Below are 25,446 nucleotides of genomic sequence, written 5' to 3' on the forward strand. Positions count from 1 at the left end.
GAATCATTTTTTTAAAAGAGAATGTTTTTTTTTAAAAAAGGCTTAATTACTCAAAAAAAAACCCCACTTTTATTCCCTTTGGCAAATATACCATGACGTAGGAATTTCTCCAATTTTACCCTAGTTTTTCTTTTTATGTTTCAATTGTACCCCAAAACATTAAATTGACCTCTTTTCACTTATAAAAAATTTAAAATAATCTTTTATTTTTTATATTATTAATAATATTGGGGTCTAATTGAAATATAGGCTAAAAATGAAAGATTATTTTATTTTGTTATAAGTGAAAAGAGGTCAATTTAATTTTTTAGGGTACAACTGAAACATAAAATGGTAAGTTAGGATAAAATTGAAGACATTTCTACGTCAGGGTAAAAGGGTTAAAGATGGAGGGTTTTGAGAGATTAGGTCTTTTAAAAATTAATAAAAATTGTTAGTTTTTTTTTGAGAAAAAATAAAAATTGTTAGTTGAAGAGAGTACAAAGCCGGAAGATCACAAGGCACTTTCTATCCATTTTCGAGCCAAAAACAAAAATCCAAAGCCTCCCTTTTTCTTGAATTGTATTTGTATCGATTAAACTCTTACAATTCTATTCACAAACCTTAAATTTAAGCTCAATCAGACAAACAAGGAACATAATTGAACAACAATGAATCTCTTCAAAAAGAAACCCAATCCCAGAGGTTTTCTTTTCTTTTATAATTCCTTTAAATTTTGATTCTTTTTTCTTTCAATTATAAACCCTCTTTTAATCCTTGAAAAATTCTGAATCTTGCTATGTAATTCAATTTCATTATCATGATTTCAGTTGACTTTTTGAGTTTACAATAGAGATTTTATTTGGGCGTTTTGTAAATAAATTTGTTTGGTTTTTGATTGCAGAGGCTCTTCGGGAGAGTAAAAGAGAAATGCAAAATGCTACTAGAGGTTTTTTTTTATTTTTCATCTTTATTTTTTTTTATTTTTCATCTTTATTTTTTTTTATTTTTTTTTTAGTTTTCACCATTGCAAGTAGAAAACCCCTCTGATCATAGGATTACTATAGAGCTAAGGGTCAACCCGGTCCTTCAACTTGTGACTCGGAGTCAAATAACTCGGTTGCTTTTGATTAATTAAGGACAAAATTGTACAATATGAACAAGTTCAAGACCGAAATAATCCAATTTTGTCCTTAATCGACGTTATTGTTCTTAATTGACCCAAAAATTAAGAGCATTGTTCTTAATTGATTGAAATAGATGAAAGTGAATTATTTGACCCTGAGTCACAACTATTAGGTAGCACGGACACTTTATTCAATCAACGATTCCCGTTTCGGAAACGTGTCAGACACTTAGCGTTTCGTACACGAAACTTTAATTTAAACATAGGAAACCTTAAAATATTTTTGAATTACCTATCAATATTTAACATAGGAAAGCTTAAAATGTTTTTGAATTACCTATTAATTTCTTTTCTTTGTTTTCACCTGATTTAGGAATTGAGAAGGAAATTGGGGCACTGCAGTTAGAGGTAAAGACATTAATTTTCTGTGATGATCTTGTTTTTGAATTTCTGCTTGAAAATGCAACTGCCTAACAGATTAATCATCTTGTCAGGAAAAGAAGCTTGTTGCTGAAATAAAAAGAACAGCTAAGACAGGAAATGAGGTACTCAAAGTGTTCGAATTGGACCCCGTTTTGTTTGAGAAATTTTATAAGCCGGGGACAATGGCATAGCCAGAAATTAAGATTAAGAGGGGCAAAATATAATATTTTTTTATGTAATGCATAGAAATTAGAATTCATTGAACTGAAGGGTGTTACCATATACTATGAAACATATACAAATTAAAACTAACTTCACTTTAAAGAAGTTATTTTTCTTTAAATTAAGGAGGGCAATTGCCAGATTGTGCTTCATGTGGCTCCACAACTGGCCGGGGGTGAAAGAAACTCTTTTTGGTGAATGGAGGGCTTAATTTATATTATGTTGTACTTATACTCTTAATAACTATTATGCTTATGTCTGCTAAAGTAAATTTGGAAAAACCTGAAAGTTGTGTACTTCTGAGTTTCTAAAGAGTTTAGAGTATATTTGGATATTTCAGTTTGATTGTTCGACATAACTTTTACATACCTAGGTTTCTAATTTTTGAATTGTTTGCTTCATTCATAAAATGCATCCTTATGTTTGTTTAATTTCATATTCCATAAAGTTACCTTTTAAGTCTTTTTGTAATTTCAAGTTCAGTTAATTAAGGTTATGTGGACTAGTAATTTTTGTTAAATTTTTGTCATGATGCTTTATAGCATACATGAAGGTCTAATTGTTTTCTTACACTAGAAACATTGGCTTCTATGGGACTTCTTTCTTCCTAGTGTTAGCCATCATATGTACATTCCTGACAAGAACTTGCTGGATTCAGAGCGATCTTTGTCTCAGTTTTAATTTGTAGGATTCAGTTCTTGCCACCCCCATCCTGCATCAAGACTTTGTGTTCTGCTAAATGCACTTCTTTTCTAACCTTCTGTTTGGCATTATCCAGGCTGCAACTAAAATTCTAGCCCGGCAACTAATAAGGCTTAGGCAACAAATAGCTAATCTGCAAGGTAGTCGGGCTCAAATAAGAGGAATAGCAACACATACACAGGTATGTTGTCGACTTGCACATGGCGAACTGACTGGCATTCTCCTCTCTCTGCCGATATTTTTTTCTTTTCAGTTTATGCACATAGTTCCTTAACAGCGATCATACTTTAATGCAGGCAATGCATGCTCAAACTTCAGTAGCTGTCGGTCTGAAAGGCGCTACAAATGCAATGTCATCTATGAATAAGGTATTTGGATAGTGTAGATCATGTAATAGACGATTATCTATATTTTATAAACTTTTCAATCTGCAAGAGTTGATGATGATTATGAGATTTACTCTGAAATCAGCTTTATAATGGCAATGCCTGTTGAAGTGGGAAATCCCACATTGGTTGTGTGTGTGAATGGACATGTGTTTAAATATTAGTTGGGCACCTCCACTTAATACCAATTGGTTTTAAGATGGAATCTAACATGGTATCAGAGCCTTGTCCATTCACATAATTTGAATTTGGCCCAGCCCACGTGAGTTGCGCGTGAGGGGGGATTGGTTGCTCGGCCCGGACACGCTATGCGTGAGGGGGAGTGTTGAAGTGGGAAATCCCACATTGGTTGTGTGTGTGAATGGACATGTGTTTAAATATTAGTTGGGCACCTCCACTTAATACCAATTGGTTTTAAGATGGAATCTAACAATGCCTCATTTTGTTTATTCCTGATTTTTTTATTTTATCGCCACATGAAATAACATTACAAAGTATCTGTTGTTTCAGAGATATTTTGTTTTAATCTTAGTGTCCTTTAACACCTGATGATTTGAATTTGCAGCAAATGGATCCTGTAAAGCAAGCTAAGATTATGAGGGAATTTCAGCGGCAGTCAGCTCAGATGGATATGACTGTAAGATCATAATTCTACGAAAGATTAATTCATAGGAACAATTTTCGTTATTCTCTCTTTGTTGCTTGTTTATGGTGGTTGTTTGTTGTCTACTCCTGTATGCAGACTGAAATGATGTCAGAAGCCATAGATGATGCCTTGGACGATGATGAGGCTGAAGAGGAAACTGATGATTTAACAAATCAAGTATGCTACTTTGCTTGAGCGCTCTTCTTTGTGATATAATATTCATCCACATAGTAATTTAGGATGTTAAATTTTGTTGCTAAACAAGTTATGGCTCCCAAGTTTGTCAATTGAAATGCCATAGACCCACCCATGATAATACATATTCATCCGTTCAGCCAGATCTTAACTGCAGTCGGTACCCAGCTGTGATAACTTGAAATCAAATCTCCTCTCTGTTGAGGCAAAAACTAAGCTAGAGATTGCATAGGCAGAGTACTAATCTAATGGAAATAAATATTATATTCCCTGCATATCACTTCATGTAGACTATTAGAGCAAAGAGGTGATAATTTGTTTGTGTTGTGGCAGGTTTTGGATGAAATTGGTGTAGATATTGCATCGCAGGTCAGTGTTATTAGTAATTATGTTTGAACTTCTGATTTGTCTTTTTTGCATAGTTGATTCTACTTCATCTTCTTCATAATGCTGACTCGAATCAATATTCTGCAGTTGTCAACGGCCCCAAAAGGTAAAATTGCAGGAAAGAATAAAGAAGACGTCAGCAGGTATTTATCTCTCTTGTATTCTTCGTTTTAAAAATATCTACATGGAAAACAGATTTACTGTTGACCTAGAAGCCAAATCTGTACCTTTTGTTTTTTGTTCAATGGTTAATTCACTCAATAAGATCAGTACGCTAAATGATTCTTTTGCCTGGTCACCTCACCATTTAATTTTTCTTCTGCAGTTCGGGCATGGATGAGCTCGAGCAGAGATTGGCAGCTCTAAGGAACCCTTAAAAGCACTGAAAGTTCAATTCCTTATCGAACTGTGCAGAGCTCCATCCTTTGAAGCTTTCCATACTGTAGATATTATCTTAGCAGTCTTCATTGAAAAGATCTCCAAGGCGTAGTTCCTACCGACCGGAGAATCAGAAAACTTGCAATTGGCGAAATCCTTCTGTGAATCAATGTGGAAGAACAACTACTTGAATGCTCAGCCACGTCATTTTTTTTGGGCTGTAATTGTAACACTTAACTAACTCTATAATGTTTGTGTTTCTGGCTGTATCGTCAGCAGATGATTTATCTTGCCAAGCAGACTGTACAGGTTCAAGTGCTTTTGAGTAGCAGCTGCACTCTATCTGTATGCTATGCTTGGCCAGGATGGCTCTGCTCTTTTTAATCCCAAATATTTTAACTCCCAACCTTCTTTGTTTTAGATTCACTCATATTTCATTGGGTATTGACATATTAAATCTCTATGTATGATGTTTATAGCGATCTAATCCTAAGATTTAAAACATTATCTATCAAATTTTTACCTTTCACGTTTTTACATTTTGTACCCCCAATATTTTTTCCAGCAATTTTTCTCATATGTGGCACACTAGAGACGGATGTATGATTAAATGGATGTTAATCACCTATGAGAAAAATTGCGAAAAAAAGGTATTTGTATTACAAAATACAAAAATACAAAAGCTTATAATTTAATGTGTAATGTTTTAAACTTTAAGATTAGATCGCTACAGACATTGTACCTTGAAATTTAATAGCCAATGCCCCTGTTTTATTTAGCATACTTTGTGTGCCAAAATATTTTTTCGTAGAAAGTTTTACATGTTGCTTGATCTCAAGGGATGCAGAACAAAAAAAAAATGAAAAATAAATAATTGGGGAAAAAGAATTAGAGAAGGGATAATGATAAAATAAAACAATAAGATAAAGAAAAATTAACCGGCAATTTGAGATTGAACTGGAGGTGACAACTGCAAAAATTTGATTACAGTAAAACATTTCGAACATTTTATAAATATAATATTAGAAACCTTTCCTAGCTTGGATGATTTAAAGATCAACAACGACGAACCCTTTAAAGTAGACCTCCCTCAATATGTTTCTGAAGCAGAATGGTTACTGTGTTGCATGGACATAAGGGTCTTCATAACACAGTCAGCGATTCACTTCATTTTCAATTAGGCATTTACAAGGCAAGACATTCATTTGGAGAGGCATAATCTAAGAATAGATAAATGAGGGTAAAATATATATAGAAACTGCAATAATGACAACAAAGTCCAATCATTATATGAGATGAGCGAACAAAAAGTCCGGTACAATGATTTTTTCTTGAATGTTTGAAATCAGGTTACAACAATGGATACACATTTTAGAGCAAACAGAGGAAAGGTACAAGGCACAGCATAATAATGTTCTTAAAGCTTGTGAGCAAGTGAGATTTCCATATAAAATGGCAAGATTTAAAAACTTGCGATATTTGCTTGACATGGAAAAATAAACTTATCTATGTGATGTGATGTGATACCCTGCTTAAGCATGTATCTCCTCAATAACATCAAACTCTCACTTCCTGATTGACAGCAGCTCAAAGCTTCGAAATGCATCCTCACGAGATCCTTTAGACGCCACAGCACGAGTAGTAAGAGACGATTTTGGCTCATAACCCGGTTGTGTTCTTTGGGAAGAAGTCAGACGGCCACTACTTGAAATTAGTCTGTTAGAACGACCTTCGCTGGGTTCCCCAGACGAACTTGGCCTACTACTTGAGATGATGGCTTTTCTTGAGTTGCTGCCATATCGAGAAGAGCTGCGTCCTTTCTCGGGCTCAGGTTGCTGCATATGCAAAGCCAAAACAGGCCCTTGATAAGGATTTCTCAAGATGAATTATTGGAAAAATAAAAGTTCAATAGTCCACTAAATAGAGAAGTTAATTCTACCACAGAACATCTGATTTTATCTGAGCTGCTGCCGAACTTAATAGAGATCACGTAGGGATGGGTTGAAAGCACTATGCATTGATGCATGTTTACCCAAAAAATAAAATTAATCGGATTTTTTCTTGTGTGGACTTTCGACATATGAAAAGTGGTCAAGTCTACCACAGACCATCTAGGACTGAGCAAACAGTCAATAAGACGGAAAACCGACCAATTTGATCAACACAATAACTTTTATCTTTTTAATCGAACCAACTAAATTGACCAAATTAACTAAAATCAGATTAACCAAATCTTAAAATAAAAAGCCATACCGAAGGAATTAGTCAGTTAATTCAGTTAAAGTGATAAAACTATAAAGAATAATAATAAAAAATATCGGTTAACTCAATTAACCAAAATTTTAAAACTGTTAACCGTTTAATCCGGTTAAATCATAAAAATATAAAGAACAACAAAATCAATATTAATAAAAGAAATTAGCTAATTCGATTAACCAAGATTTTAAACTATAAGCGAACTGATTTTTTTTATTAATTAAACCGAGCCGACCAAATTAATTGAATTGACCAAAAACCTTTAATCGAATTAACCAATAAAAATCGGTTAAAATCAACTAAGTATTTGCTCACCCCTAAATTGCCATCTATAACTATGTTATTAATATCTTCTAAATTCAATATACAAATAAAATTTAATGATAACTTAAAAAACTGAATTTTTTTCTATTATAAGTAAGACGAACCAATGTACTAGCAAAAGATTGAATAAACCTTTTTATTTTGATGAGGCTGACCTTTTAAGACTGAATATCAATAAATAACTAGAAATGCTTCAGTTTCAAGGCTGATCTAATGAAAGCAAAAGGACAATAGACAACTTATTGGCTTAAGTTTATCAGTGCCCTTTTCAAAAAATTGGAAAGTGAAAATGCTATGACCAATTAGATTCCTTATGGTAGAAAACTCATTTGTAGTAACTAATTTTCAAAGAAGCCTATTGGCAAGATAAAGTAAAGAGATCAACATCTCCATCCGAAATTCAAAATGCAATAGAAGATTAAATAAACTGCATTGGTATGAGCTTACAATATCAGAAGATTTGTTTCTGAAACTGTCATGAGTACTTGAACCAGCAATCTTTTTTGTGGAGAATGCTTCAACTGCACCTGACAATCTATCTCGAATCTCTTTCCCAACTGGATGACAATATGTCAGAGGTGTTAATCATTGTACGGTTCCATGCAACAGAAAAGCATGAATTCCAAAGATAACAAATTTTCTAACCGATCATGTGATCGGAATGTTAAAAAAATAAGAGTAAAGGGCCTCCTTACAACTCATTTCCAAAACCTAATACTGGTCTACACTCTTACCTGGAAAAACTTGTTAAAAAGCAGACTTCCAAACATCAGATGAGATTTAAAATTCCAGGTTGTTTATAGGAATACCTGAGACTTTTTCTGTAGGTCTTTCAACGGATGGCCCTGGGTTGCCTGGTTTCCCAATGGAATGCTGAAAAGAGCCAAACAGTAAAATAAGTAACAGATTATAGAGGGCTAGCAACCTATCTCAACAAATTCACCAATACTCACCCTTACTCTTGAGCTGGAACTAATCTGAGGGTACTTCAAAACCGTCCAGTCAAAAACATAGTCAAACTGATAGCCTGCAGCAGCAACAACGCAAATCCAAAGTATGAACAGAAAAGTTCCAAGCTTAACCATTTAATTAACCCATACAAGAAACAAAAGCCAGGATCGGCTGCCAGCGAAGTTAAATATAAACAAATTTTAAGAACTTAAAGGAGATGATCACTCCAACAAATACCTTCTCGAATAAATAAATCGCGAAAAAGCCTCTTCAAATAGGAATAGTCAGGCTTGTCTTCAAACCGCAGTGATCGACAATAATGGAAGTATGATACAAACTCAGACGGATATGATTTACAAAGCACCTGTTGCATATGTGTATTTTATATTACCAAGTCAACATTGTGAACAATGAGCAAAAATGAGATGACTAGAAGTCTAAACAAACGAAGAAACGCTCAACTCTGCCTCAACTCATCCAATGTTTGGCGAAATTTAAAACTAGGACTAGCCCCATACAAGTCCAGCATGGTACACATTTTGCAGACAATAAAATGAAAAAATAAAAAAGGCATAGAGATTGTATATTTTACCAAATACAAGCTGACAAATACAATTCGGCATTAACATTGTTTACGTTTACCAAATACATAGTTGCACACTGACAAACCAAAAATGGACACTTATGTATAACATTGTATTCTGCGAAGATTCAAAACCAAACTGTTCAATTAAAAAACCTGGTTTTGGTCATTCCATGATTGACCTAGAATCATCTGTTAAGATTACATCTAAAGAGATAGACAATGTGCAATTACAGGAAACTGTAATACCTCTATGGGAGTTGAAACTTTCTTTTCACTGATCTTGTCATATTTTTGCTTTTTCGTACCAGCCTTCAATCCTTGCCACGGAAGACTGAAGCAAGAGAAAGCATAGAAAATTAGGCACAGATGTAATTTAAACTATGGAACATCGATTTGAATTAAAACTAAAAGGACCGGAAATAATTAAATTAGTAGTAGTCTGTATATTTTTACCTTCCTCTTAGGAAGTACATAAGAACATAACCAAGAGACTCCAAATCATCCCGTCTGCTTTGTTCTGTTAGAGAAATTAGATCATTCCCATCATATTGCATTATCCAAGGATAAAATAGCTACTTTTGTGCAAATAGTCATAAAATTATGGTCATATATGAAATCAATTACCAACTCCCAGGTGAGTATTAACACTTGCATAGCGAGCCGTGCCAGTGAGATTCTTGTTTTCTCTGCAATAGAAAACCATATAAGCTCCGTACAACAAGAACAAAAATGATCCTTTCTGCAGAAAGGCTGATAAATAGAATGTTTATATGGAAGAAGAAAAATAAAATGAGTCAAACATCTGAGTATGCGTGAGAGACAGGAAAAAATAACAAACAAAATTGAATGACTCATCGATTTAGAATCAAATAATTGTTCAATCTGATTTTTAATAATAGAAGGGGACCGTCGAAATTTCAAGAAAAGGAGACGGGCCTAAAAAAAAGGAGACTAGATTTGATCCAATACTCCAACATCATAATAAGGTTGTTCATTCAATTAAAGTTATGGAATAGCCAAAAAGGTCATGGTGATTCCTGTAATAGCTTCACAGGAATCTAACTCGCACAATAAAATGAAACATTCTGAGCCATTGCAAGCACACCTAAAGAGTTCATATCCCTCTACCCACTTTGCAGGGTGGTAAATGCTTAAGATTCCTTGATAAACTTCCTACTTCTACAAAGAGAAGAAATCTTATGGCAAAATCAGACTTCTGGTCTGTCTCAAAGAAAGTCAGCGCCTAGACTATAAAGTAAAAATGTGAAGTACATATAAAAGTGAATGAAATTTAAACTATGTTATGGTAGTTCCAGCAAGAAATTAATGAATAGACTTACGACCCTTAAAAGACAGGACACCACTTATGGCAGTGATAAAGAGAGCCACTCCACTCGGTACTTGTATGTAATTTATTTCCAACTTTTCTTAGTAAATTCCATGTTTTCTTAGTTACTCTGGTTTAGTGCCTAACAATCAGAAGAGTTCTATTTTTTTCAATGGTACTGCTCCTAGCAACAGATCAGTTATCATTGAGATTTTGGGGTTTCAAGTAGGGGAATTGCCTGTCAAATACTTAGGCTTACCTCTCATTTCTACTAGCCTCTCAAAAGAGCATTGCAGTAATCTTACTCAAAGGATCACTGCCAGGATCACTCATTGCTCTGCAAAATGCTTAACATATGCTGGTAGATTACAGTTAATAAACTCAGTTCTGCTGAGCATGCATATCTACTGGTGTACCATATTCATGTTACCTAAATCTGTTATAAATGGTGTTGAAAACATTTGCAGGAAGTTCTTGTGGTTTGGTACAAATCCTGGAACTAGGAAGAGTGGTCTAGTTTGTTGGGAAAAAGTCTGCCAAAGTAAACAAACAGGTGGTTTGGGAATTAAGGCAATTCTTAAGTGGAACACAGCAGCCATTTGTAAACAAATCTGGGGGCTAGTAACTTTGAAGCCTTCAATGTGGGCTAAGTGGGTCATCAAAAATAAGCTCAAAAAGCTTAGTTTTTGGGGTCTAACAAAGCCTTATGATTCTTCTTGGAGTTGGAGGAAGCTGTTGGGAATTAGAAATGTTGTTATTCCTTTCTTTGAATATAACCTAAGGGATGGTAGGGAGTTTTCTTTTTGGTTTGACCCCTGGATAAACAGGCAGTCAGTTGTGAGCATGTTTCCCAGTATTAGTATTAAAGATGCTGAGATCCCTAAATATGCTAAGGTTAGAGATTTATGGAAGAACAATCGGTGGGAGCTTCCTGATCCTATTGATGACAATACTTTAGCTGGTTGGGACTATATCAGGAACAATTTCTCCTTATCTGACAACTCTTAAGACATGATTAGATGGAAGGCTCATAGGAGTGGGGAATTCTCCATCAGCAGCCTTTGGAAGGAAATGCAGATTAACAAGGCTAAAGTTCCCTGGTATTCTTTGGTATGGTTCTCAGGTAACATTCCTAAGCACTCATTCATTGTTTGGCTTGCTATGCTTAACAGTCTGAATACCAAGAACAAGTTGCTCAAATGGGGTGTGATTGCAAATGACATTTGTAATCTCTGTAATGCAAGCTCAGAAAGTATTGATCATCTGTTTTTTGATTGCTGTGTATCCAAGAGAATTTGGAATCTTGTCCTCAATGAAATTCAGATGGCTAGCTCTGATCTTAGATGGAGAAGGGAAGTGAGTAGATTTTGCAGAGTTGCTACTGGGAAATCCCTAAGAGCTAAGAATAAAAGGTTGTTTTTTGGAGCTGCAATCTACCACATATGGATTGCTAGGAATGAAAACATTTTCAGCAACAAGCAAGTGAATGCTGATCAAATTTTCATGCAGATCAAAGATGCAGTTTGGCTTAGGAGTAGGAATTAGTCTCTTTTCCCTCTTTTTGCTGATCTGTAATTCTTTTTTGTAGCCCTTTTGGGTAGCCGGTTTTGGCTTAGCAATAAAATTGCTCTCTTTTGGTGATTGACCAAAAAAAAATATTCCATGTTTGCTATAACCGTGGGATTAGTTTCCTTAATTGTAGAAGGTAGTAACCAAGTCTTATGTGTACCTACTTGCATAATGAATTATTGAAAAGAAAATATTACAAAAAAATCAGAAAAGGATTTCAAGTCTTAACTCAAAAGATCCTAGGGCTCTATCTAATAAACCCTTCCTAAATGAAAGAGATCACTGGGTTCTCTCTAATGAGCCTGCAAACATTCCGTAACTAGATCCAAATATCGGAAGGTAACATTATGCTGTAGTGTAAACTGTATCATGATATTCTGTTTTACCTGTATGGGATGTGTTTGTGAGTCTGAAGATCCCTATATTTTTTAGCGAGACCAAAATCAATGACATACACCTGTGACAGAATGAAACCACTGTATATCAGGAAAAAGTAGCAATAGTACTAAAATTTTCTTTTCCTTATTTTAAAAGTTATGAGCTATAACCAACCAGCTAATCTATCATAAGTCAAATTTATCACACAGATATAGCAGTCATATGTGGTCCAAGAAGAGTCCCAAATGAACACCAAGATGCAGTATACAGTATTATATAGACTCGTTTCAAGATGAATACAGCTTAGCTATTTAAGTTCCACATTCTATTTCTTTGACCAGGTCCAGAGGAAGATAAATTGTAGAGAATTATAATATTTTATCATGAAGAATTCATTCCTATATAGTCCCAAGAAACATGTTTGCAATCTTAATTTATTATACCAAAGATTGCAAATATCAATATAAAAAAAAACTTGGTATCAATAGAAGCATGTATGAAGTATAGAAGACCATGCACAAAAAGACATACCTGATTTGCCTTGCGCCCTAGGCCCATTAAAAAATTGTCAGGCTTAATATCACGGTGGAGGAAGCCTCTAGAGTGCATGTACTCAACTCTGTTAATCTGAAGAAAAAAACAACGAAGAAGCATGACTTACAGAGATTAAAGAACACTTCAATAGAAGACGATCATGTCCACTTACAAGTTGATCTGCAAGCATCAACACAGTTTTCAATGTAAATTTCCTGTTGCAATAATTAAATAGATCTTCCAAACTCGGTCCAAGAAGATCAATAACCATGACGTTGTACTCAGCCTCAACCCCAAACCATTTGAGATGTGGAATTCCAGCTATGTCAAAGAAACATCAAATGAAAATATTTGTCAGAAAATATTTTGCTTCTGAACATTTTCTTCAAAACAATATATAATCAGAAAAAGGTATCTATACTGAAAGCCTAATGTTCTATCATTAGTTTCCAACATCTTGTCCTGAATGGCAAAAAAAAATTAGCCATTTTTGTAGGAGAGAAAGAGAGAGCTGGAACTTACTTCCTCCTTGAAGAAGCATATACAACTTTGACTCATAGTGAAGCTGTGGATGCTTAGTCTTCACAGATTCCTGAGATTTAAAACAAAGAACACGGAAAAGGCCACAAATCAGCAAAAAAGGATTATGGGTAAAAGCATGCAAGTACTCTATATGATATAAAAAAATGAAAGACACAAACTCAGACTTTATCCCAACTTGTCTCAATAAGACTGAAGCACAAAATAAATATTTTATTCTATTTTCTTCTTACCAGACACACCACACTCAGAAGGGACAGAATGCAGCTAATATCTACAGATTCTAAACTAGTTCTAAATTCCAAAGAGGTCTCTCTCTAAACTCTTGAAATAATCAAGTTATCAGCTACACAAATCAGAAACAAGCTCAGAAGATCATGGTTCAATAACTTCAAACATGAAGCAATACAACATCTAATAGTAGTAAACAGCCAATGAAATACAAAGACAAGCAGGAATATTTTCTTTGACAGAATTGACGGAGCACCAAAAACGAAGGAATCATAGATAGATGCAATCACAACACAGCCTATCACACCACATTACATGCAAAAAAAAATATACAACCAAAAACAGACTACAATTAACAATCAACCACTCAACTCTATAAAATCTAAAGCAGAATTCACCAATTATTCTACTGAAAAACAAAAATAACTTACCAGCTTAACAGCAACCTCTTCTCCAGTTTGCACATTTACACCTGAAATTCCAAAACCAACAAAAAACTAACATTAAACAAACATGAATACAAGATTTTTGTACAATCAAAACAATAAACCAATCAATTGAGCATCACAAAAATTGAAGCATACCAAGATAAAGCTCTCCAAAAGATCCACTCCCAATCTTTCTCCCAAGCTTAAACTTCCCACCAACAATATTTTCAATCTTGGATTTCTCCATTGTCAACAAGAAAACTCAACCCAGAACCTAAACAAATTTACCCAATATAATTACTTAGATTTGTGCTCCAATCAATCCCCCATCCACCACAAACAATCACCACCACCCAAAAAAATAACAGATTTGCCAAACTGACCCTTTCAAAGATTTTCTTTTTCCAATTTTCTTTCAGAAAGACAATCAATTCATAAAATTGATGATAAAAATCAAAACCTTTTTTATTGAAAGCCCAAAAAGAAGAGATCTTTATTTAAAATAAAGATTCACGCGGCTTTGATTTTGAAAAGAAAATTAAAATGAATCAAAACCCTAAGAAAGATAAAGAAGCTACATTGACCAATAAAAATTGAAGTATAAGAAACTGTAACAAAAACTATAAAAAAACAAGAAATTGAAAATTGTCAGATAGATCGAAAGAAAAATTAAAAAACTTTCTGATTTGGGATAGAAATTAATAAATAAAAAAGGAAAAAGAAAATAAAAGGAAAACAGTTTCGGTTTGGGGAGAGAAGGTGTGTTTGTTTGGAGAGAAAGAGAAAATGAAAAAGTAGTAAAAGATGTGAAGAGATAGAAGACAACCCCAAAAATATAAAATAGGTAAAACATACCTTTAGACCTTTAATTTCTTGAGTAATGAGTATTTAAGCCCTTAAAGTTTAATTAGGTATGATTTAGCCCTTAACCTTACAACACTAAAGTAAGGGTTAATGTAAAAAAAAATCACGAATTTTACCCGTTTTCTCATTTTAATCACGTAGTTTAAATTTTCTCATTTCATACACGAACTATCACTTTTTCTCAAATTTATGCACGGTGCTGAGTTGACACTTATTCATTGGTGTAAAATGACCTCCACCTCAACAAATTACACCAATGAAGCCGTGACACTTCAGCATCGTGCATGAATTTGAGAAAAAATAGTAGTTCGTGCATGAAAATGAGAAAATTTAAACTGCGTGATTAAAATGAGAAAACGTATAATGTTGGTGAATTTTTATGATATTAACCCTTAAAGTAAATAGGTCCTTACATCGACTAACTCATAGTCTATTTGGTTTAGTTGGGGCCTGTTTGGTTCAACTGTTTCTTATAGCTGGTGACTGTTAGCTGTTGGCTGGTAGTTGGTAGCTGATAGCTGATAGACCATAAGTATTTGGTGAGATTTAATTAGTTGTAGCTGTTTATATATAAAATGATTGTAAAAGACATAATTTTTATTTTTATTTATTAAATTATGAATATATTATTTAATAAAAATGTTAATAATTTTTTTTATAAGAAGCAATATTTAGTTTAATTTATTTAGATTATTTTTTGATAAATATATAAAAAAATTCAAAAAATTATAAAATTATAGTTGTATTAATATAAATTAAATATTTTTATATAATTTTGAAAATAATTTAAATAATTTTATATATTAAAAAATGATATATTCTATTAGGGGTAATTTTGTCTAAATATTTAAAATATTAAAACAGCTATCAGTTGTTGGCAAAAAGCTCCAAAATAGAGTTTTTCAAACAACATTTGTTGGAGGTTCAAAAAGCTCTAAAACAATTCTCACCAAACACTTTGATAGAGTTTTTTAAAAAGTAAACGTTAAAAGTTCCACCAAAAAGCTGAACCAATTTTTTTTATTTTTTTTTATTTTGTATATTATAGTTGTCATCTGATAGACAACACTTTTTTGGTGAGCTTTCTTTAGTTGTTGTTGATGATATGCGAAATGACTATAAAAAATAATTTTTATTATTTTGTTATATTATAGAAAATAATATTATATTTAATAAAAATAATAAAAAATATTTTTATTAAAAAACAATATTTATTTTAAAATTATTTAAAGATATTGATAATTTATAATTGGTCTAAAAATAATTTAAGTATAACTACTATAATATAAATAAGATAATTTATAAATAATCTATATAATTTTATGTATATAAAAATAATATATTTTAATAGTGGTACTTTTGCCTAAATGATTAATAACATTAAAGCAGTCATTAATTATTGGCAAAAAAAATTAAAATGAAATTTTTCCATCAGTAAATGTTAGATGTTCAAAAAGCCATCGACATCTTTTTTATAGTTTTCAATAAACATCTAAATGAAGCTCTATGAAAAGTAAAAACTAAACTTTTTGCAAAAGCTAAACTAATGTGCCCTCAGTTCGTTATTCAAAATATTAACCGACATACTTCATTTCTCAACTAATCAATAAATGATACATATCAATCATTTTAATAATTTAAAGGGTTATTTGTATAAGAAAGTATCACTTTTCGTATTTTTTGCGCTTTAAGCATATTATTCAAAACGTGGCACCTCATGTTCTAAAATGTCTAAATTTTTTATAGCCCATTTCCGCTTCAGGCATTTGTTTTCACAAAAAATGATATCATTTTGGCCGTTTGAATTTTACATAAGGTATTTGGGCTGTACAATACCAGAAAAATAAAAGATTGAGATTTTTTATGCCAATTTAAATAATGTGAAAAAAATAAAGGTTGAGATTTTAGATACAAATAACCCTAATTTAAATTAGGGTTATTTATATATAAAATTACGACCTTTAACGTTTATAGTAATTTAAGCACATTATCTAAAACGTGACATCTCACATTCCAACCTTTTTAAGTTTGGCATTGTATAGCCTATTGTCGTTATCCGATTGTTCAAAGCTAATGCGCAAAAATGAAGCAACAATTGTATGTCAATTCAGCAGCACCTTGTCATCCATATTTGAGTTTATTTCCATATTTTAAATAGTAACTTTTCGCATTATTAGCAATTGAAGCATATCGTTTTAAGTTTTTAACTCGTAAATCACATTTGTCATGTATGCTTCCAACAAGAAAGGTTGTAATATGAGATGTTACGTTTTGAATGAAGTGCTTAAATTGTAAATGTGGGAATTTTATATAGAAATAACATGTTAAATTATAGATCTATATAAGAGAAGAAATTATCGTTACATTCACGATTGCTTATTGTATGCCTTCAATTTACACCCTTGCGAACAGCTTCAATAAAATATCATTTTAAAAATCGTATTAGAACTTAAGCAAGTAACCACAATGTGCAAAAAATCATTTACTGTCTATAAAAATTATACCGAATGTTTGAAGCTCATTATAGCTTCAAAAATAATATTTTTCCTCATATTTCATTTGTGGAATAATAAAAAGTTAAGGATTGCCAATATAATTAGTGATTATATTTTGCGGGATGGTCATTGTGGTGCAATGATCTATATTACTGATGGAATGCCGCAAAACTCCCGCATCGTCTAGAAGACAAAGAGCTTGCATAGTTGTCTATAAAAGCATATTAAAGGTCACTTTGAAGTGTATGTATAAAAAACCTCGCATTCATTTTTCACTCTTTTAGTTGACATACCCTTACTAACTTTAGCATCGTGGTGGAATCGGGGCCTCAACCTACGATCCATCCTTTATTCCGTATCTCAGGTACCACAAGACCAACGGAAACTCACAGACATCACTCACACCAATTCCCGGATCTATCATTTGGCGCCGTCTATGGGAATGATTTTCCATAAACAAATAAATTATATTGATAGAATTGAAGAATAATCGACAAATACCCCATCCCACCCACTCATCAAAAGCCATCCACGACTCAGAAGTAAATGAGACATGAAAACGACGACTCCCCCACAAACAGGAAGGAACAAAAGGCCCCGAGAAGACAACAAGGAGGCAACAACTAAACAGTATAATGAAGCCAACAGATGACATCAATAACCTTGTACCATTTGACTACATAGAATGGAGGAGAGACGGGAAGAGAAACATTGGTGATCAAAGCAGAGGTAGAAGGAAGGAAAGTACGGAGGATATCCCTAGAGTCTGGTAACATGGTCAATATAGCAACATGGGACATATATTATAACATTGGCGGAAGCATGATAATGATAAAGCTATAACAGAACGAAGTTAACGAAACAGGAGGAGAAAAACTACACTTGATGGTCACTACAACCATACGAATTTGGTTAAGGAGTAACATATTAGAGAAAACGCTCGCAAGTTCATTCCATAATCAATAGGAGTTTTCCATACAACACAATACTAGGACGGTAGTTCCTGTATGAATCTGAAGCAGTGGTCAATATACAGAATCAAAGGATGATGCTTCAAATGGATGGAGGGACGCTCACCATAAACGAAATTTAACGGAGGAAGAATTTTGCCACGGAGACGCTATGGCGGAACTATTACTGGTAGAGGAAATATTAGACCTACCTTGTGAGGATCCGAGCTAGTAGGGGAAACAAAAGTGTGGAAATTCAGTCCAAGGAAGCTGGTAAAGCTGGGAACCAACATTCCTGAGAAGCTGAGGGAATCCATAAAAGAGGTACTCAGAAAGCACCACACAACCTTCACGGTTAAAGCATTAGAGGTAAGGGAGTGAACCCTAGGATAGCATGTCGCAAGTTGAATGTGGACCTGTAGGTGAAAGGTATCGAACAAAAGAAAAGGATGCACTTAGAGGAACGACAGAAAGCAATCGCAAAGGAAATTGAGAAATTACAAGCTGCAGGGTTTATCAAGGAAGTCAAATACTTAGAGTGGTTGGCTGACGTGGTGCTGGTCACAAAAGCCAATAGAAAATTCCACATGCGTGTAGATTTCACAGATCTCAACAAGGCTTACCCCCAAAGACTGTTTTCCATTCCCCAATATCGATTAACTAGTGGATGAAACAGCATGCATACACTCTACAGCTTGGCGGACATGGCACAGGGATACAGCCAAATCCCGATGAAAAAAGAAGATCGTGCAAAAACAAGTTTCATAACGGATGAAGGTACCTTTTGTTAAACGATGATTCCCTTAGAATTGAAAAACGCAGGAGCCACCTACCAAAGGCTGATTAAGTTCATGTTCAAAGAACAAATCGGGAACACAATGAGTTATACGTAGATGACGTGATAATGAAAAGCTGAAAGAAAGAAGACCATCCAAAAGACCTTCAAGCAATGATGGAAGTCCTCGATAAATTCAGCATGAAAATGAACCTCGACAAATGCACATTTGGAGTAGAAGGAGACAAGTTCCTAGGATACACGGTGTCTCAAAGGGGAATAGAAGAAAATCCAGAAAAGATCAAAGCTATATTAGAGATGACCCCTCCCAAAAACCAACATGAAGTCCAAGTCCTGAATGGGAGAATAACGGTGCTAGGACGGTTCATCTCGTCATCCGCCAAGAGATGTTTGTCGTTCTACCAGACATTGAAAATAAAAAAATTCAAATGGGGAAAGGAGTGTGAAGAAGCATTTGAGAATCTCAAAGAGTTCCTCCTCAACCCTCCGCTCCTAAGCAGGCCAACGGAACTGGAGGTCATGTACGGGTATATCTCGGTGTGTAAAGACACTACAACAACGGTCCTTGTGAGGGAGGAAAAAGGACATCAACTTCCAGTCTACTATGTTGACCGCACGATGAAGGACAACAACTTGCAGTCTACTATGCCATCCAATATGAACCACGACAAGCAATGAAGGCACAAGCCCTGGAAAAATTTTGTGGCAGAACTCACCAGGTACTCTAAAACATAAGTAAAACTGGACACACAATTGGAACTATACATAGATGGAGCAAAAAACAAAAAAGGGTCAGGAGAAGGTGTCGTCTTGAAAGGGCCACACAAGGTATGAATCGAATACCCAATAAACTTAAACTATGTAGCAACAAATAACGTAGCAAAATTTGAAGCACTTCTGATCTGAATGGCATTGGCGGTAGAAGTAAGAACAAAAGACCTCAAAATCTATTGCGACTCGCAGCTGGTGGTATGATAAATCAGACTCGCAGCTAGTGGTATGATAAATCAGAGGAACATTCGCCAAGAAAGAAGAAAACCCAACTAAGTACTATAAAAGAGCAAGAGAGTTGCTGAGAGAAATCGAAAACAAAGGGGGACGATGGAAAATTAACAAAATAGCAAGTGAAGACAACATGGAGAGAGACACAATAACAAAAGCAGCATCAGAAACGAACGAGAAGTTCCAACTCATGGAATTGACGGAGGAGATAAATGTCCCAACGATTGACACACCAATAAACTACTACTTGTAAGAAATTGACCCATGGATGCATCTAATTGTAAAATACCTCCAAACAGGGGAAACCCCATAGACCAAAAGGAAGCAGAATAGCTACGAAGAACCGTCTTATGTACGCTATTTACCATGACACGATGTACAAAATTTATGTCAGCCATCCATGGTCTAGATGCGTATCAAGAAGGGAATAGGAGTATGTCCTACGAGAGATCCACGAGGGGATATGTGGGGCACATGAGGAACCAACAACAATGCCAGATCCCTACAGGGATAGTACTGGCCGACGATGGAAGCAGACGCCAAAGCGACATTGAAGAGGTGTAACAAGTGCAAGAAACATGACGATATATCCCATATACCCGCTGAAGAAACAAAGCCTATGCATAGCCCATGGCCATTTGTTACATGGGGAATAGACATCCTTGGACCATTCCCGATGTCCAAAAAGCAAAAGCAATTCATCTTCATAGCTGTCGATCACTTCATAAAATGGGCGAAAGTAAAAGTGATATCAACCATAACAGTGGCCAGAGTAGAAGAATTATTCTGTAGGGAGGTACTCTATTGGTTGGCAATGCCCAATACGTTGGTCACAAACAACGGAAAACAATTCGATAGTGTCACATTCAAGGCGTTCTGCGAGAACTTAGTAATTGACCTAAAATTTGCCTTAGTAGCACATCCCCAAACACATCGTACAATAGAGGTCACCGACCGTACAATATGCAAAGGGCTAAATAAAAGACTGGACGAAGCCAAAGAAAATTGGGCGGAAGAACTCCACAATGTTATATGGGCATACCGAACAACTCCACGGAAAGGAACGGGAAAGACCCCCTTCAAGCTAATGTATGACACTAAGGCGATCATACAAGTGGAGATAGGAGTGCAAACATTAAGGACTAGACATTTCAACAAAAAAACAAACGAAGAATACGCCTATGCATAGATCAACTGGAAGAAAGAAGACATCAGGCAGAGATAAAAGCAGAAGCTTACCACGATCAAGTGGCTAGATACCACAACATGATGTGCAACCTCGAGAGTTCCAAGTAGGGAGATCTGGTTCTAAGAGATGCAGAGATAGGCAAAGGCAACATAGGAGTAGGAAAACTGGAAAGCAATTGGGAAGACTTGTATCGCATAACAAAGTCCACAAGAAGATGAGCATATAGGCTAGAAAGTATGGAAGAAGAGGAGCTGCAAAGATTCTGAAATGTAGAACACCTAAAAATATACTCCCTCCGTCCCAATAGAGTTGTCCACTTTGCCTTTATCACACAGTTTAAGAAAAACAATCATTGTTTATAGAGTTTGTAAAAATCCTTACTTTTCTTATCATACCCCTATTTAATATAGGGTCCACTTGCAATTTATTTCAGTTTAATCATTAGTGAATTTTAAATAGGGGTAATATAAGAAATTAAGTGTAAAAGTTAGTTACTTTTTAAAAGTGGACAAGAGTTTTGGGACAAAAAATTTCTCAAAGTGGACAACTATATAGGGACAAATGGAGTATTACGAATGAGTCTTTATTTTATGAAGAAAGAAACAAAGTAGTGATTTTCCACACAAAAAATCATGACAAAAGCGACGAAAACAAAAATAAAATATATGAAAACCAATCCTCAAAAGGCAACAATCAAATTATTTGAGACACATTTCTCATATTGCAACAACCAATTTATATGAGAAACATTTCTCATAAAAAAACGGTCAAAAATATTTGAGAAATATTTCTTATAAGGCAACATCCAGAAATAACCGAGAAGCACCTCGAGGAAAATGATAAACGGGAAGCAAAATAACAGACAAGCATAAAAAGGATTACACCCCAAAAGCAGTGATAAAAGGAGACAAACATATAATCTTGGAGAAGCACTGGAACAAAACAAGTAAAATATATATCAACAAAAGAAAACAACAAAGTTTGAATACAACGTAAGAACAAATACAACAACTATCTGCCATTGGGAGTATTCAAGAAACCAAAAACACCCGTCAAGAAGAGACTGCTAGCATCCAGATAAACTAAATATTGGAAAGCAAAAGACGCCGGCAAACCCAAAGAAATGGGAGGCAGATCAGGATGAGTTGTGGAAGGTGCAGTTAAAGAAACAGGAATGGGAGCAGAGCTAGATGCACCTCCAGAATTATGGATAGTCTTCTCCTTTGAAGCCAACAAATCACGTTGGACCTCCTCTTTTAACACCTTCCCATCAGCAGTAAAAAATGCCGCATCTCCACCAGGATGAGAGGCCAAAATATTATTTCGGATAGCTTTCTGATACAATCTCAACATCCAAGAAAGCAAGAAGAGGGAATCTTTACATTTCTCTTGAAGATCGGCACATTCAGACTTCAATTCTCTCAACTTAGTCCTTAGAGCAATGTTATCTCGTCTTTGAGCCTCCTAATCAACCAGGAAAGACTTAATCTAATGTGGAGCGAAAAAAAGATCTGCCCGTTCCGCCACCAACTCGCATTCCGTTGTGGTATACCTCTCTTGAGCAATCCTAACCCCATCAACAATGGTGAGAAAGCCATTTGAAATAAATTCATACAGATCTGCACCCTTAAAGCGCGAGTAAGCAAAAGAAGGCTCCATTCTCCCTGCAAATTCTCGCAGCTAACGCATAACCCCAACTTTGGAAGAGCATTGTTGACCTCACTATCAACCCCAACTCTGGAAGTAGAGGCAAATGAACCCACCGGTAGCCAAGGGCTGCCAAACAAGCTTACCCTAATGGAAGGAAACTGAGGGATCCGGTTATAGAAAGAGAGGCGGATGCTGTTACCGCATGAGAAGAACAAGCGAGAACCGAAGGAGCACAAACCTATGAATTCAGTAGAGAGGGATTGCCTAGCACTAAAGAAAGAGGCAATGATCTTCTTTTCTCCTCAAGAAAACTTTCCCAAGGCTCCCTAGCATCACGAGAAGCGGGTAGCAGGGACAACATCTTTTTAGCAACAATTTTACCTGCATTATAAGACTGAGGATGTTTTCGAGAAACTTTAGCGCCTTGTTGTTAAGAAGCGCGAATGTGGACAACCGAAAAATGACCACCTACCAAAGTCATGACAACAAACGGTAAAAAATAATAATATAGATATAATAAAATCAAGATTAACAAGGGAAACCAAGTTACTTGCGGGTGGATTAGCCTCTTTAATGGCTGGGGCAGCAGCTCGCCTCCATAAACAATCGTTGATATATATGGTGAAAGAAGAATTGTCCCTAACATAAGTGGAGGAAATCCTATTCATCACAACTTGCTCACTAGAAGACGGCTTAAGGAATATCCTCTACTTGACAAACGGGCGCCAAAATGATAGCCCAAACGGGTGACTAGGATGAGAATTTGAAAGAACCTATCTTTCCACTTCTTCAATGAATCGGGGATGTCTTTGAATATCTTCAAACCCGATCTGAAATCCAAAGTGAAGAAAGGAAAATACTTTCGACTAAAAGGATAGTTAAGCTAGTAATGAAGACAATCCAACGTTAACACTTTATGACAGGAGGAATAAAGAGACTTCGGGCAGACAATATGGCGTATGTCGTTGGGATGCAATTGAGACAAGGCATTGCTCCAAAGTTTGCATAAATCAAGTACCAAAGAGTCCAAAAAGAAGTGAAGATCTCCCAAGAGTTGTTCTTAAAAAAAAAAAGAAATGCAGGGGGCAACACGAGCATTGGCGAAAACCCCGTTCTTAAGAAGAAGCATGTGGTAATCTTCAAAGATACCGTAAAAATCCGAATAATAATAAGATATTGCGATAGAAAAAAGGAAGGGTAAATTTTAAGGGAAGCAACGGCTTTGTGGTATTCTTCGGCCATTGTTTAATAAAATAGACAGGGAGATGTGAAGATAAAAGGAAAGAAGAATGATAGAAAATTAACAAGGAAGTAAATCGAAAGAATAAATAGGAATAAAAGCAATGATAACAAATCCAGGAGATGTGAAACTTTTTGGGAAAATTTTTGAATCGGGAAAGAGAACGAAATGGTGGCAAGACCCGAGAGGATGCTAAGTGCATTAAATGAGATATGATTGCCTGTCAGCAGGGTAGACACAAAATAAGAAAAAAAAACCTCCACTATCAAACCAACGTGATACCCATCAACCCCTATCGCATAATTAGAAATACAAATCTAAGCAAAACGGATTAGGGGGAGGGGGAATTAATGACGGAATACCACAAAACTCTCATATCGTCTAGGATAGAAAAAGCTTGCACAATTATCTATAAAAGAATATCATAGGTCAATATGAAGGGTACATATAAAAAACCTCTCGTTCATCTTTTACTCTTTTACCTAATATACCTTTACTAACTTAGTCTCAAACTTTATATAAACATAATTATTAATAATACTGATAATATGATCTTCTACATAGTTGATGATAAATTTAATGGGTATTTCAATCCAGTTATTTCTTCATCGAATAAATTAATTTCACAGGCTTTTTGTTTTATGTCTCTAAGATATATAACTCATTCTGAAAATGACACATTCAAGCAAGGTGTAGATAGACTCTGCAGATTGATAATTCTCATATTAATATTTAACTTCCAAACTCGAAAGTACTTCCAAATATACGACCTCGTTAATGAAAGCGTCCAAAATGTATTACTCCATTCCTTTTAGAAACAAAAGAAGAATTTTTCTGAAATTACCGTTTAAGACCACAGTCTTTCCCTCGGAAGGCAAATCTTTCTTGCACTCATTGGATGAAGATGAAATATCACACAATAATCTATCACCAGATTCAAAACAATGACGATGGTTCATAAGCGCTTTATCCCACACAATCACTATAACCTGTTTTATTAATTCTGCTAACTGAGTACCTTTTTTAGTTCTGCATGAGAATACTTATCTAAATTTCTAGGTATTTTTAAAACGTAAATGTGCAATATGATCACCGAGCAATAGCAAAAAAGATATACATAAAGATGCCACAACCACTATAAATTTTCCCTCATATATAAACCTATAAATTATGGTATGGTATAAATATATTTTTCACCGTGCCCCATGACCATAATTAAAAACTTTCCTAACATCAACAAGGAAAACTGATTTCACAATCTTATCATGACGTACCACACTTTTACTAAACGACAATGCCTCTATTTTTTAATCATAGTATCCAAAATCTTCAAGCAGAAGTCCAAATATTTCATAAGTTGTAGGGGTGGTGTGCCTATTGTTGTCACTTGATTGGCAAACTATTAAATTTTATCGAGTAGGAATCATAGAACTTGCTGTAAAGCGATCATACGCCATTCAAAATCATTTGCAATGTCGTTTCGCTGAACATTTGAAAAAGCTTTTGAATGATTGATTGATAAACTGAGTTTGAAGTGGTATTTATTCTCATGAAAGATAGTTTGTTCTGTACATTATTCACAGTGTCAAACACATATTGAGCAAACTTTAAATGATGGCCCTCGAGTCAGGTAAAAGCAAACCTATAACGTGATGGTTATGACCACTAATACAAAACATATACAAGCCTGTT

At 34.8% G+C, this 25,446-nt stretch overlaps 3 protein-coding genes across 3 annotated transcripts; 2 read left to right on the forward strand and 1 right to left on the reverse strand.

Moving 5' to 3' along the window:
• The first annotated feature begins 475 nt into the window (after positions 1–475).
• On the forward strand, positions 476–4,850 carry LOC126656321 (vacuolar protein sorting-associated protein 2 homolog 3). The gene is made up of 11 exons (XM_050350860.2): positions 476–684; positions 884–928; positions 1,479–1,513; positions 1,600–1,650; positions 2,529–2,633; positions 2,749–2,820; positions 3,404–3,475; positions 3,581–3,661; positions 4,013–4,048; positions 4,154–4,209; positions 4,392–4,850. Exons 1-11 carry the CDS (start codon positions 651–653, stop codon positions 4,441–4,443), a joined length of 639 nt encoding a protein of 212 aa, XP_050206817.1. The 5' UTR covers positions 476–650; the 3' UTR covers positions 4,444–4,850.
• An 861-nt stretch (positions 4,851–5,711) lies between these two features.
• On the reverse strand, positions 5,712–14,370 carry LOC126656319 (casein kinase 1-like protein 6). Its single transcript, XM_050350859.2, has 14 exons — positions 13,725–14,370; positions 13,572–13,612; positions 12,892–12,961; positions 12,542–12,690; positions 12,367–12,462; positions 11,844–11,914; positions 9,186–9,247; positions 9,015–9,078; positions 8,808–8,892; positions 8,213–8,339; positions 7,978–8,051; positions 7,834–7,897; positions 7,472–7,581; positions 5,712–6,279 (listed from the first exon to the last, which is right to left on the reverse strand). Exons 1-14 carry the CDS (start codon positions 13,813–13,815, stop codon positions 6,010–6,012), a joined length of 1,374 nt encoding a protein of 457 aa, XP_050206816.1. The 5' UTR covers positions 13,816–14,370; the 3' UTR covers positions 5,712–6,009.
• Positions 14,371–17,812: 3,442 nt separating this feature from the next.
• On the forward strand, positions 17,813–18,548 carry LOC126657186 (uncharacterized). The gene is made up of 4 exons (XM_050351838.1): positions 17,813–17,873; positions 17,964–18,067; positions 18,181–18,246; positions 18,300–18,548. The coding sequence occupies exons 1-4, from the start codon at positions 17,813–17,815 to the stop codon at positions 18,546–18,548; spliced, it is 480 nt and encodes a 159-aa protein (XP_050207795.1).
• The last annotated feature ends 6,898 nt before the right edge of the window (positions 18,549–25,446 follow it).

Source organism: Mercurialis annua, linkage group LG7 (assembly GCF_937616625.2).
Source record: "Mercurialis annua linkage group LG7, ddMerAnnu1.2, whole genome shotgun sequence".
NCBI classification, from domain to species: domain Eukaryota; kingdom Viridiplantae; phylum Streptophyta; class Magnoliopsida; order Malpighiales; family Euphorbiaceae; genus Mercurialis; species Mercurialis annua.

Excerpts from the sequence above, each read along its gene's own strand:
- LOC126656321 (XM_050350860.2), top strand. The coding sequence starts at position 651 with ATGAATCTCTTCAAAAAGAAACCCAATCCCAGAG. Across the intron at positions 2,634-2,748 it reads GAATAGCAACACATACACAG|GCAATGCATGCTCAAACTTC; the intron begins GTATGTTGTCGA and ends ACTTTAATGCAG. Across the intron at positions 4,049-4,153 it reads GTGTAGATATTGCATCGCAG|TTGTCAACGGCCCCAAAAGG; the intron begins GTCAGTGTTATT and ends AATATTCTGCAG.
- LOC126656319 (XM_050350859.2), bottom strand. The coding sequence starts at position 13,815 with ATGGAGAAATCCAAGATTGAAAATATTGTTGGTGGGAAGTTTAAGCTT. Across the intron at positions 12,691-12,891 it reads TATGCTTCTTCAAGGAGGAA|CTGGAATTCCACATCTCAAA; the intron begins GTAAGTTCCAGC and ends TCTTTGACATAG. Across the intron at positions 8,340-8,807 it reads AAGTTTCAACTCCCATAGAG|GTGCTTTGTAAATCATATCC; the intron begins GTATTACAGTTT and ends CATATGCAACAG.
- LOC126657186 (XM_050351838.1), top strand. The coding sequence starts at position 17,813 with ATGGTCACTACAACCATACGAATTTGGTTAAGGAGTAACATATTAGAG. Across the intron at positions 17,874-17,963 it reads ATTAGAGAAAACGCTCGCAA|AATCAAAGGATGATGCTTCA; the intron begins GTTCATTCCATA and ends GTCAATATACAG. Across the intron at positions 18,247-18,299 it reads TCACGGTTAAAGCATTAGAG|GTGAAAGGTATCGAACAAAA; the intron begins GTAAGGGAGTGA and ends GTGGACCTGTAG.